General features: G+C 36.9%; 1 protein-coding gene across 3 annotated transcripts in view; it reads left to right on the top strand.

The window, feature by feature from the left end:
- The window catches only part of BLNK (B cell linker), a 106665-nt gene that overhangs the window by 72704 nt on the left and 19725 nt on the right, over positions 1 to 14236 (top strand). For all 3 annotated transcript variants that reach the window (XM_074908396.1, XM_074908397.1, XM_074908398.1), the window contains 5 exons: positions 2435 to 2500; positions 10328 to 10377; positions 11356 to 11396; positions 12219 to 12375; positions 13600 to 13769. In XM_074908396.1, coding sequence (XP_074764497.1) covers positions 2435 to 2500; positions 10328 to 10377; positions 11356 to 11396; positions 12219 to 12375; positions 13600 to 13769 — 484 coding nt within the window. The remainder of the gene's footprint in view (positions 1 to 2434; positions 2501 to 10327; positions 10378 to 11355; positions 11397 to 12218; positions 12376 to 13599; positions 13770 to 14236) is intronic.

The following is a 14236-nucleotide window of genomic DNA, read 5'->3' as shown; positions in this document are numbered from 1 at the left end:
CTAAAGACATGCTTGTAAGTTATTTGTCAGTTGTTACCATTTTTGTTCTCTGAGTTGAAAACCTAAAAAGAATAGGTTGAATTGTTTTTTAAGTAAAATTGGGAAAAGATTTAGGCTCTAGAAAGGCTCTTTAAGTATCAGACCCATGACTTAGTCTGTCAGAGCAGGATATTCCATGTTGTTTTATTTCAGGGCTGCTGAAAATGTGGAATAGCCTTGAATTCCAGCTGCCATAATGAAAGGATCAGATTTTTCTGTTCTGTTAATATTAAGACAAAAATTGAACTTTGTTATTTATTTCAGGATTCCAAAAACTTACAAGTACTCAGTTACTTTACTGTTCTTTTTAAACAAGTCTCAAAGTGGGATTAATTGTCTGTAACTATCACAACTGCTCTAAAATCAGTAGCAGAGGAGGGAAGGTCCCTTTCAGCATGAGCCTGATACAACTACTACCTGATGCCTTGAGTGGACTGTATGTGTGCTCAGCCTGAACCACAGACTTCAGGAAAATAATCACATAATGTTAGTGCAGTTATTTCCTGATTTTTATTTAGATAATTTTCATCTAATTCCAGTTTTCTTTGAAAAAGTTATTTTAATTTTTAAGGAACAGCTGTAATTACTAATGATGAAGCTGGAAGATAGTTTCTTTTTAGTGAAGCTCTATGTGTTACCCAACCTTTTGAATAATGTTTCAAGTTTAAAGAAAGCTTTAAATTACAGAAATAATACTTTGATATTTGTACTTCTCTTCATAAGCAAAGCTTCCGAGAGTATTTTGGTAGCCTGATAGTGCATCAGAGATGAGGTAGGCAAGACAAAAAAGTTTTGCCTTCCATTCTTTATTATGTGTTCTCTATTTTAAAGTCCTTTATAAAAAAAAAACAAAACAAAAAACAAACCCAACACCCGAACATTGCTTTCCTTTATTGCTTGTGCTCAGGTCTAAAAGATATTTAGTTTAGGTGAACAGGAAGAACTGTGTGCAGAAATAAAAAATATATATGCATTCTATTGAAATGAATAAATTAACTCAACAGTCAGAATCCAATATAACTGTTAGGCAGTTATTACTTACTAGCAGTGCTGGGGTCACCCTGGGGATTCTCCACCGTAAGGGCTCCCCAGAACTAGCAAGGGAATTCAGTTTACATACAAATCATACCTATCCATTAGATTTCCTGGGATGTCTTATGATAATGAGTTCCTGAAATTCATTTACATAGTCCGAGCATGCGTAGTAAAATTAGAGTGAGGGTCTTTGGTGGTCAAGGGAAGAAGTACGTGGTCTTCTTCATGGTGTCTGCTCTTTCTGGAGCATGCACTGTGAAGTAAAGTCTGGAGGTCTTCTTCCTAAATCGGTGAGACCATCCTCCCTAGATGGTATCTCTGTGTCCTTTTGTTCGAGTCCCCCTTATCTTAGTTTGCCCAAGTGCCCACTGAAGGCTTTGAGTCTGCTATCGATGAGTTATATAGGGAGCGTTTTACTTCTGTCTAAACAGACAGAAGCCTAGGGAAAACAGTTGAGTTCTTGGTAAACAAAACACAAGCAAAACTTCATGTATCACACTTTAGTCTTAATCATAAATTCATTGGTTTGAGCCCTTTCGCTATAGAACTTTCTAGTATGACCAGACTTCCAACAGGTTTCACTGTAAGATCAGTCTTTTGCAGAAAGCGGTATCTGTGTTCCTGACATTGAGCTGATTTTAGTAGTGTGGTTTTTTAAACGAGAAGGGAAGTGGGATTCTAAATGATACTTGCTGAGTGAAAAATGAGATATTCCATTTAAATTGTCTTGATTACAAGTAAAATCTTAATGAGGTCAGTACAGCTGATGAATAAAAACAATCTGTGATTCCAGATATCAGTCCGTGTAACTGGGGTCCTGAGACAACAAGTTTTTACAGCTCAGAGTCACAGATACTGCAGTAATTTCTCAGATGGTCTCAGCCTGGAAATGTATCATTCTCCCCATTCTATTATAACTGCAAACACTATGGGAATGAGGTAAACAGTCCACTGATAAAATGACTTGTGTAAGGTTAGAAATCAGAGGGCGTTCCCATTATAGACGTGAAGTGTTGTAAAGTAAGTTCTTAACAAAATGTTAACATTGAAATATTCTAAACTATTAATTTAGGCAATTGTGTTCTTTCCTGATGTACTTACTCAAATCAATTGTTTAAATTGCAATTAACTTTATTAAGGAGAAGGATAACACAAATCATGCCAAAGAACTCCACTAAATAGGGATGAAGACTTCATATGCAAATGATTTACCAACTAAACTACTTATTGGACATGTATTAAGCATTTTTGATGTGTGAAATATTACTGGAAATGCATTTCCTGTATTTTTCTTAATTTATATAAATAAGTGTTCAAGCACAGGGTAATTTTAGTGCTGACTTTCTTTAATATCTTACAGGAAGCTTCAAAAGATGGTGCATGACATCAAGAAAAATGAAAGTGGGATAATAAACAAGTTCAAAAAGTAAGTTTGAAATGCCAGTCCTAATTTTATCAATTTGGGGTAGTTCAGATTGCTAACATAGTGTATAGTACTTCAGTGATAGGACCATGTTGTTCTAGAGGGATGTACTTCAGCATATGTAAAGAGCTTGAGTTCAGACCGTGACATGCAGAATTGTCGTTAATATTAAAAGTATCACAAAGCAGTTGCAGAACTGCCCTCCAACAGGAGGTTGTGTTTGTAAGCCCTGAAAAACAGTATTTGGGTAAATGCATTTTTCTTTTGAGAATTATCATTGATTGTTTTTTGGGTGTGTGCCTTTCTTCTCAGGCCACTGTTTAGGCTACCTGCTGCAATTAAGGTTTAATTTGAGCTCCACCTTGAACCAACTGGTCAAACATCATAGTCAGAATTCCCATAAAAATGCTAATTCCTCCTGTGTTTCAGTCCCATAAAACAAAACCCACCATTACCGAACATCCTTATTCCAGTAAGAAGCACTAAACACATGCATATTGATGTCATGTGCATATGAGTATCATAAAATATTCATGGGTATTTATACATAGAAAGAAGTTCCAGTAATTCTGCATCCTTGTCAAATGAATACACTATTCACTATTTCCAGTCAAACATCTATTTAAACCAATTAGCTATTTAGCACACTTTCTCTCATTCTTAATGCAATAGCTCATTTGCATTGAACTTTATTTGGATGCGATTTTCTCATTCAGATGTCTTTCTTTACATGGGCCATTGACGACAAAAGTACTAAGTACTTTTAGAAGTTAATTAGTACACAGTATCTGCAGTGTTTCCAGGACGACATTATTAAATTCTAGAAATACAGCTCTCATGCATAAAATGCACATGCAAACATTGTTTACAATTGTTCCTAAAGAGTGACCATGATGGCTCAGTTCAAGGAAGAGAAAAAGTAAGATTTTAGCAGAGCTAATTCTTGGTATATACAAAGCGATCAGTAGGCTGGTGGGAGAAGCAGTAGGGCTCTGCCTGGTTTGGCTCTGCGAGAGCTCTGGAAAGCCGGGCTGGCTCAGCTGTCGCCCCTGCTGCCAGCCATGGCAGGGCTGGTGCTGCGGGGGGCAGCCGCTGTCCCTGGCAGAGGAGGGGGATACACTTCTAGGAGCAGCAGCGACCACCTGGCTCTCCCATTGCCCAGGCAAGAGGTGTAACCTTAGGCTGAAGGCCCTCTTTTGTGGCCTTTTTATCACAGCTGTGTTTCTGTCCACAAACCTTGAGCAGGCTCTATTGGTATCACCTGATATATCAGACAGATTCTTGAGATCACTTTTTTTCCTTTACTCATCCTCTTTCACTCTAGCACTGCGGCAATTTGCAGTAGATCAGTCATGTGGTATATGTACTTGTTATTTTCATGCAAGTGCAAAAGCAAACTTTCCCTTAAAAGGATACTCTTTCAACTGCTTGGACATTTAATTTAATCTAAGCATGTTTTTGTTTTTAACACAGTGTATATGTAAATAGACCGCTGTGTTCAGAGATCAGTCTGAAAAAACTGTTTCACCTGGGACCTGCTCACAGGGAAGAGCTTCTAGGCTGTCAAGGCTTTTGGTGGGTTTGTTTTGGGGGGTGAGGGGGACTGGGTTTTTTAGTTGTTGCTTTTTAATAAAGGGTGACTTCCTACTTCACAGTAGTAGTTTAAGTGTAGTTAATGTTAATAATGTTGCAGTGGGTCCAGTTCAAATGCCTCAGACAGGAAAGCAGATGGCAGAAACAATAGAAGCATCTCAAGTTTATAATTCAAGGCAACAAATTGTATCCCATGGTTGCCTGGACATGGATTCTGCTGTTAACCAGTATTGCTCTGACTGTGTGTCCTTCACTGTGAGTAAGAGAGGAAAGACAGACAAGGGAAAAATAACAAGAACTAAACGTAGCCAAAGCTGGGAAGGTCAAAGGCGCCATCATTAAATGTCAGATACAAGATTGCTGCTATAACACTGCAATTCTTTGATTCTGTCAAGATTTACAAAAAAAAAAAAAAAAAAAAGAGCAGGCTCATAAGAACTCTCTTAATGTATGACTGCAGCACAAAGCTCACATTTCACCTCCCCCAGCTACAGGAATACAAACTGATATGTAAAAAAAAGTACAAGTAATAGAAATATCAGAAAGTCTATGGTTCATCTGAGTCATATTAATCTCTTCTACAACTATGAAGATCAGAATTTTACTCTTCTTTTTTTTAAAAAAATAAAGATTCTCACATTTTGCACAACTTCAGAAACAAAATCTTGAACCCAGCATATGAGACTTGCAATAAAAGCATGTGTTGACAACACTGATAAGGATATGTACAAGACATGCCAAACTTTGCAGAACTAGAACGGGCTGTATTCCTCTGAATGTGCCCTTTGGGGACTTTTTGTTTGATTTTTTTTTTTTTAGATGTTTTTTCCTAAAAAATGTGATTATCCAGTTGATCACTTCCTTTATTTCAGTTACAGGATTATTGTATTAAATGTCAAGGATCCAAGTATGGCTGAAGCAGGAAAAATTTTATAAAAAATCAGTTTTATGTAGCACAGATTTGGAATTTGTCTGTATGCTGGAAAAACTAGCATTATGACTAAAATTCAAACCTGTTAGAAATAATTTTAGAGAAGTCAAATAATATACCTGTTTATCCCAAGCCTAAAGTTGTCATATGTATACTGTAAGCTTCTGCTACTGAAATGGAAAGGATGATCAAATACTTATGAAATACATTTTACTTATTACCAGTATTTGCTAGGACACTTCTAAAATCTGAATTGACTCTTGATTATGCAGAAAAGTAAGCAAAGTTCTTTCATCAAGGGTCTTGCTTTCCAATCTGGTTCATCTGTGGGTTGTAGGTGGGGAGGAATACATCTACCATCCATGTGTGTCTTAAAGGTCAGCAGAAAGCAGTCTGAACAGTGATAGTAACAGGAAAGAAAACAACAGATTGTTTCGTCATTGCTTAAAAGTTCCTGTTGCTTATTCCCTATCCTGTCTCAAAATATTGTGACAGTAGAAGTATTGCCCACTGCAGGATAGCATTTACCTGCTTGCCCTTAATAACATGAAAAACTGTTTGCAATATGGGAGTCCCAGCTGTTGTGCAGATCATGATGTCAAAGAGGATTATGTACTCAGGTGTAGAAACAATAGGTGTAGCCAAATTTGTATAAAGCTGAGGGCATTTTTTTCATATTTACATCTTGGTAATACAGGACAGGGATTGTAAGAAAGAAATCGTAGGTTTCACACTTCAGGATGGTTGCCTGTGCTTGAAACACACTGTAAGGACATAGCACTCTTCTGTAGATTATAAGCTTTAACCCTGTAGGCTCTGTTCACTGGAATCCTAGCTCCATCAAAGTCAATGCTAAAAGTCACTGCACATACAGCAAAGTCAGGACTTTACCCTAAAGTTTTGATACATGCTGACCTACCATGTTGAATAAGAAACTAGAAGTTCAAGTTACTCACCATGTTGCAATATCACATCCTATCAAAACTTCCTTTGCAAAGCCATCAGAAATCATGCACTTGTAGTTATTCGTCTAACTGCACACAATCTAAATATGTCCATTTCTTGAAATCACATTTTCCATGTGACCTGAAAAATGGAAAGAAGATACATCGTAATCTCATCCACTTTACCCAGCTTTTTAGTGGGTAAATTTTTACTTCAGATTTGTCTGGTCCATTTTTCTATATTTATGTGGTTCATTTATAACTTAGGCAGAAAAATGTAGTTGTGTCACTAAATGTCTCTTCAACCTGCATAGCTGCAACTAGAAGACAACCATGATCAAACCCTTGGCAAGGGAAAAGTGGTATTTTATGGACCAAATGGTGAGAGAAAAAGTACTAAAATAAAGCTGTACAACACTTAGAAAAAGAAACCAGGGAAAAGTATAATACCTACTTTTAACTCTATTCTGAAGAAAGATGATTTTTCAATGTGTAGCTGAATAGAATGTTTTGAGTGCCAGGATTTTTATTAAAATGACAATATTTCATCAAAGTGATGATAAATAAATCACAGCTATATGCCATTTCACAGGCACAACACATTGTAAAGAAAATGTGCAAAAGAGTAGTAATAACAGGGTTTTTTAGGTTTCAGACCAATTTTACTTTGTACAGTTGTCAGATACTTCCAAAGCTATAACATACTATTGCACTAGGTCATGAGAATACAGCTCAGGAAAACTTTATCTTTCAGCTGGATTACACCTGTTTGGAACTCTGAAAAAATTTTTGGCAAAGTTTGATTAATTTATCTTCTAATAACAAGTGTGATGATCTAGTGCACTAATACTACTATACTCAACTCAGTAAAATTTTCAATATAATTTTTGTAAAACCTATTAAGTTAAAATTGTTCCTAAGATGAGTGTGGACTTTGTACAGAGTTAACAACAGAAAAAGTAAAGACTCTTGAAAACAAAGAGGTTTTAGGCACATCTTAAATGCTGAGGGAGTGAGCAGAAACACTAGTAAGGAAATGCGGAAGAATTAAGTGCTACATGTGAAGGGCTACTACTACATATGTTTGGTTACTTTTGGGTGTAGCTTGTAAAAACAAATGTTGCTAGAACAGAAAATTCAGACCTCTACTGCAGTTTACTTTAAAATTCTTCATTTAGTGCAGCAAAACACAAAAATGTGCCATGAACTTGAAGTATGTGATTTAATATTTGCAGTTCCTACAGGACTTATTACTGAGAAGAGCTAAGCACATGCCTAAATGTTTTGTTGGGTTAACCTCAGCATGCTATAGGGGGGAAAATCTCAGAATATGTTTTTTTTTTTTTTAAATGAAATAGTTTATTCTCTTAAATTGTTGTGAATTTCTGTACAGCACATTCTGTTTGTGTATAAGCAGCATCTAGACCCCATTACATGAAATGTCTCAAATGCCATCTGGTTATCTGTTGAAGTTAAAATGTGTATGGTAAGATATGTTATGTTGCTTTTAAAACCTGTAAACATATTCTCAAAAATGTTCCTGGGTTTTGAGTCCTTTAGAACTGAAATTTCTCAGGGATATTTCAAAATCTCCAGAAAATTACTTATTTTCTGTTAAATTTTAGAAAAATACTAGTCTCATTAAAGTAAATGGAAATCTGAATTATTTGTGTTCTATCACAGCTAATAAAGAGATACTTTACCAACTGTAACTTAAGTCCAGAGTAGAGTGGCACTAGAATATTTTACTTGAAAATTTCACTTGCTATAATTTTACATAAATGTTAACAGATACGTAGGAAATCATTCTGTCTTCCACTTAAGTATGTATGCTCAGTTGGATGGCATTCCATTCTTTCAGTCCTTTCTCAATAGCTTCAGGAGAACAGGACAGTCAGTTGTCACTCTAAGCATCTATGTGGATTATTACATTGGAATCAGAAATAGCTAGGTAACTGTTTCTTTGCATAGGGGTTATGTCTTTTGAGCTTTGCATCATGGTTTGCACATTGAGTAAAGTTCGGGCTCTTGCAACGCAAAGCTCCAGTTGACTTCAAAAGAGCCTGGATTTCAGTTCTGGCACTCAGTAAATCATATCAGTACAGTGAGAATTATTTTAAGTGAATTTGAATTTTAGAATGAATAACATATTTGAAGAGATTCTAGCAAATGTAGATGTGGCCGTGAACTGGTTCAGCTCTGACAGAAACATTTTTCTTTTCTTCTATTGATATTCAGGTTCCAAAATGAACAAGTGGCCTTAATTTGCAAAACTGGGAAAGATACTTGGGATCGGTATGCTATTTCAAAGCTGCACAATGGCATGATAGGCTGCTTAGACACAGACCTCTGTTCTGTGCTTCATATGCTTTCATTGTAACATATTTACATTTTCCACCCGGGCCACTGCCAGGATTTACAGGGCTTGGGACAAAGTGTTGCAGTCTTCTGCTGAGCAGTTTGGGAACATCATGTGGCTTAAGCCACATACTTTACACTGTGACCCAGCCAGCCTCCTCCTATTGCCTCAGTTCCACTATTTTCCAAGTATCCACTGTCATTCATCATCTCAGGATAGACATGTTGCAAAGTACATTAATAGGTTTTGGTCTACCCTTCCTAAGACCTGATATCTGCCCTGGCAGTGGCCCTGGGTTTTTCTTCTAACATGCCTGTGCTAACCTGGACAAAAGACAACAGCAGGGGTGTTGAGAATGCTTTTTAATTTACTGTTAGTACACTGTTATATTATGCTCCAGGAAGCTGAAGACTCAGAGGCAGATATCCATCATTAGTGTTGTTACTAATGAACAAAGCAGGTAAACACTTCAAAAAACATGTGCCTAGATTTGATTGTCTTTTGGTTTGGTTTTCTGGGGGTGAGTTTTTTGAGTTTTAGCAATGCCTGCACTATTTATTCATGCGTGTGCATTTTTTTTTTTTTTTTTTTTTTTGGTGACTATCTGAACAACAGAATTTCATGAATTCGACTCAAAAGTAGCCAAAGCATTTCTCAAAACAGATGGGAAAAGTCTGTAGATTGATGTGTTGTTAGTGCCAGCATGCCACCACCCCGAGTTACATTGGTACCTGAACAATAACACCTAAGCAGCATGCTCAGGACCTAAATACTGAGTGTCAAGTTCTTGTAGTAAAGCAATATTTGTAGACATCACTGTTGCTCAGAGATCACAAGAAAAGACTTTAAATTCTTTGTGGACAATTTTTTTTTTTTTTTTTTTAAATAAGTTGCTTATTCCTGCAAATGTGTTTGTTAGGACCTGATTGAAGAAGGAGTGAATCAATTCAGTGGACAAAGGTTCAGGTCCATGGGAGGTCTCATCAGTGCTACAAGGAAACTGTCAGACAATGTTCAAAAGCCACTTTGAAGAGCCATTTTAATGTAAATTGTGTTAATGTTTTGTATGACTACAAAAAGCAAAGTTGTTTTTTTTTTTTTCTTTTCAAATGCATCAGTATGGCCTCTGTCACACATGCACCATTTGTTTTGACTTTAAACCCAAATTATTCTTTTTTTTACACGGTAGTGAAATACTTGATACATCAACTCACTGTAAATCAGTGTCTTCTCTGGACAGTTGCAATTTAGCAAGCAGGAGTATACATATATACACATATATACATATGAGCAGGAGTAGACATATGTATGTGTATACACATAAATTACATATATTGTATACTCCTGTTTGCTAAATATATATATATACATATGCACATACATATATATGTATAGCCACAAGGATTCTTTTAGTATTTCTACAAATTATCTTTTGATTCACTTGGCATTACAAATGCCTTTACAACAGTATTTACCAAAAAAGAGCCATAACACCATAAAATAATGGTAAGTGGAAACAGAATCTGGCCCTGAGAGACCTGGTATACATTTAAACATTTATCAGAAAATAAAGTACATGCAAAATGATAGCTCTAAAAATGGGACTGGAGAGTGCTGCACCACTTTCTTATGCCATAGTCTTAGCAGAGCCTCTGTGAACCTGAACAGATTTTCATCTTCAGATAGACATGCATTTATCTCTGACCCCTGTTATCTGTTTCTGCATTGGAAGTGAAGAGGAGGGTGGCTGGGCAAAGAAGCTGTTCTTTCAAAATATATTCTTAGAAAAAAAAAAAATCTCAGAGTAGATTCTAATTTCTTATCTGTTTCTAGCATTTCAAAGCCTTTTCCTACAGCTATTTGCTAAGCATCTTTAATGGTAATCTGTATTTCTTCAGCTGCAGGTATCTTTTGTTACCAGCTTTTTTTATGTGTCTGGCACATGCTCCTTTCTAGTGGATGTTACTTTATTAGATCATAAATGTAATAATTATTGTTTACAGGCTAAAAAAAAAACCTCCACCAAGTCTACCACAAAGGGATTATGCTTCAGGTAAGGCTGTATTAATGTAAACTTTAACTACATGTCTGTATTTTTGATATGCCTAACGATATTTCAGCTATACATTTCTTCATAATTTGTTTTTAATGAGAAAATAGTGTACTGTTATCAACAACTCTGAAGGTAGCTCACATCTCTGAAATGAGAGTCATGTAAAACATGACAAGTTATCCTAGTATGAAGAATGAAGTAGCAAGTAGCTACTCTTGAAATCCATATTTATCAGGGTTCAGCACGTAGGCTGCTCTAAAAATGGAGAATTCACATCCAGTCTGTCTCTGCCAGAAATTATGATGTGAGAGTAAATAGGGAAATAATTGAACAAATGGATCATCACAGATTCAGAATCTTAATACTGAAGAATTGGCGTGACAATGATGATATTATGAATTATCTTAGAGGTAGAACTATACTTACTTATCACACAGCACTGCCCACAAAATAGTTCATGATCGTTTTTACAAGTTAACGGCTATCTTGTTAAGGAAACAATGATATGAAAACTGAAGCAAAGACGACAGGGTTTGGAAGTTATCAGATAATTGTTCCATGTTTAATGTAAACACTTGTAATTAGTGTGATGTCTTGGAGCTTTAACTGAAAAACAAGAAAGTGCAAGGCCCAGGGGTCAGCGATAGTTGTATTATGTAGAAATTGTTATTCCTACTTAAAAATGAAATGCATTAGCAGGACATTCTGGGGTAAAGTGCATGCTCTGCTTTTCAGACCATGTGCAGATTGCCATTTTCTCATGCTTTTCCAACAGCTCTGAAACAATTTATTAAAAACAAGCAAGCAGGCATTTAACTATTTAGTCCAAACCAGATGTGTTGCTTTGAACTTTTTAGGAAATTTTAATCACTCCTTTTTTAACTGAATATGGTAAGTATAGCTTGAAAAATCAATCTATGATAAACATTTATGTTCACTATTCTATCTCCTTAAATAACTCTCTAATGTTTGGTTTAGAACATGCAGACAATGAAGAGGAACAATGGTCAGATGATTTTGTAAGTACACATTTTAGGGTAGTAAGAGGTTACTGTAGCAACAAGTTAGCACAAGCAATAATAACAACAGTTTATTTTTTGAATCAACACTTGTAGTTGAACTTAGTACTGTTAAAATGTTACTTTATTTGTTATATCAGCATTATTTACAAGGAGCCACAGATTTTTAGCTATCTCAATTTTTTTACATTCAGCTTAAAAGTACAGTCAGAAGCACTGTCAGTGGTAGCTATGGATGCTAAGATTTTTGGAGAAGAGCGTGGCATCGATTTGAGGGACTTCTCAAACTGAACAAAAATTTCAGAAACCAGTAAGATCTTCCATTTAGGGGAGGGAGGGTGGGAGGACTGAGGAGACTGAAAGCCACTTCTTGCTGAAAATGAAAAACTTCTGATAAGATTTTAGAGACCATTAGAATGAAGCAAGTACAACCATCAGCCTGAAGTGACTAGTTTCCTTCTGGAGTTAGATCCTGGGTACCTTTTTAATAGGAAAGGGAGAGGAAGTGACAGGACAGTCAAGCTGGACGAGGAAGGAACTATCCTGTGAAGGGAAACAAGCTGTTGGTCCATAATTCAAAGAGTGAGCTCTTGGTGATAGCAAGGAGACAGGGAGCAGGAAGCTCCTCAGAGGATTAGAAGGGGAGGCAGGCAGGAGTACCTATTTGTGTAGAGATGGAGCACTAAGAGGCAGTGTAACATGTCCTTTCAAGGATACATTATTGTAATTTATTTAATTGTACTCCTGCAAGGATATTTGTGTCATACAGTGCTATGAAGCTGTATGTTATGAGATGAGAAATTGGAAGTTCTGTCTTTCTAGGACAGTGATTATGAGAATCCGGATGACCACTCTGACTCTGAGATGTATGTGGTCCCCAGTGAAGAGAATCCTGATGACAGCTATGAGCCTCCTCCAAGTGAGCAGGAGAAAAAGAAGATTCCCTCTGCATTCCCTATTTCTAGGGGTGAATATGCAGGTAGTTATAGAATAGTTGACTATATCAGCTTGATAATTGCCTATTTATCAGTACCAGAAGAGAGGTGGCCTTAAGTGGACTAACCTGTTCTTTCCTCAAGAGTTTGCATTTAATTCTGGCAATCAGGTCTTCAGTTTTCAGGGGTATGATTTGTTATTACAGCATGAAACAGGTTGGTATTGCTGGTAGCAATGTCTAGAATTTTAATATAATGTGTCCTAGAGACTTTGATAAACACCTAACTTCAAAATTCAAACAGGGGTATGGAGATGTCACTAACTTGGCTCCAGATTCATCCACATATTTTAATGCAGAAATTTGTATTGAAGATTAAGTATGTAAGGCTGGACAGGTCCCTTCTTAATCTTTTCTGCATATCAAATCATTATTGCAGAAGCAGTGAAATGGAGGACAAAGCAGCCCAAATATTCACTCCATGTTGTCCTTCAAGTTTGGTACTGAGGAGGATAAATATCCTGAAACACAGGACAGGATCAAGATTTTATTTACATCAGTCCAGCATAAAGGTGTTTTTACTTCCTGTTTTGATTCTTTTCAACCATGTGCAGATCATCCTGAAGTAAATTAAATTTAGCTTCAGTTAGATGAAGATTTGAGCCATGGGGAAAAGAAACATTGGTATGATGCCTGCTTTCATTTTTGTATGATACAAGACTGGTTATAGAATAATCATCGAAGTGCTAAAGTGCTGCATGTGTACTCACAGAAATTTATTAGCACTTCACCTGTATGTTCTTTGAAAAAGAGAGGAATTTTTAAAATGACACCCCAGAGAACTTGGCATAATTTGTGCTTCAGTCCCACCTTTTGTGCTGTATAACAGTCGATTTTCTTATGTGTCAGGTATGTTCTTTTGCACTTCCTATCACCAAAGTTCATACTGGCACAGGACATACTAAATAATGGAGTATACCACCCAGACACCACCTTTTCCTCACTGAGTTAAACAGTTGTCCATACAACAGTCAGTGTCTATGCACCCTCTGCAGCCTGATACAGAGGTCTAGGTTGCTACCCTGAGCAATGAAATAGGACACACAAGTTTACACACAACTCTCAACATCTGGACCAGCATACACTCAGGTCTGCCTTTTGACCTGAGCTGCAGCCACAGTAAAGACTTGTTTGCACAGGTAATAGAAGACAGTTCAGAGGCTACTGTCTAATTTTTACTAAAATTGTTGTTTTCTTCCATATTAAAAGACAATCGTGGTAGTCACCAGCAGCTTCCTCCCATCAATAAACCTCTGCCAAGTACACCCAGTCCAGCCATGTCGAGACCAAAGAAATCATCCGTGCCATCCCTGCCGTTGCCATCTCCTGCTGCAAAGCCAAAAGTACCACTGAAGCCGAAGGAGTGTAGCGATGATGAGGTAATGTTTATAGATATACAGTTTAAATGACTCATGAACCCACACTAGTCATAAGATAGAATGCACAGCAATGCCACAGCCTGGTTGCTTTCTTAGTATGGTACAAATACTATTAGTATGGTACGTACCACAAGCAGTGACCTGCAAGTACCATGCTGATTCCTAGAGGATACCTGCATACTTTGAGTATCAAGGAGGCTCTGTAGACTACAGATTAGTTTCTGTTCATCTGTAACAAGCTGTGGGCAGGGGGGAGAGAGCAACCTCAAAGGCTACCCCAGGACCAAAGGGAAGGGAGGGCTTTTAGCCACTAGTCTAGAACTGGAGTAATTTGGTAAAGGGTTTTCATTCTTGGGGAATCCCATCTGTGTTGCATGACAAATGTCTGAAATAGCAGTCACTGTGAAACAGCAACTATTGTAAACTGCTGCCAGGGCTTCAGTCCCAACAGTTTGTTGATATGATAG

This window comes from Athene noctua, chromosome 5, assembly GCF_965140245.1.
Source record: "Athene noctua chromosome 5, bAthNoc1.hap1.1, whole genome shotgun sequence".
In the NCBI taxonomy this organism is placed as follows: Eukaryota; Metazoa; Chordata; class Aves; order Strigiformes; family Strigidae; genus Athene; species Athene noctua.
Note: the sequence above shows the minus strand (reverse complement) of the source record. Positions and strands in the feature narration are given on the sequence as shown.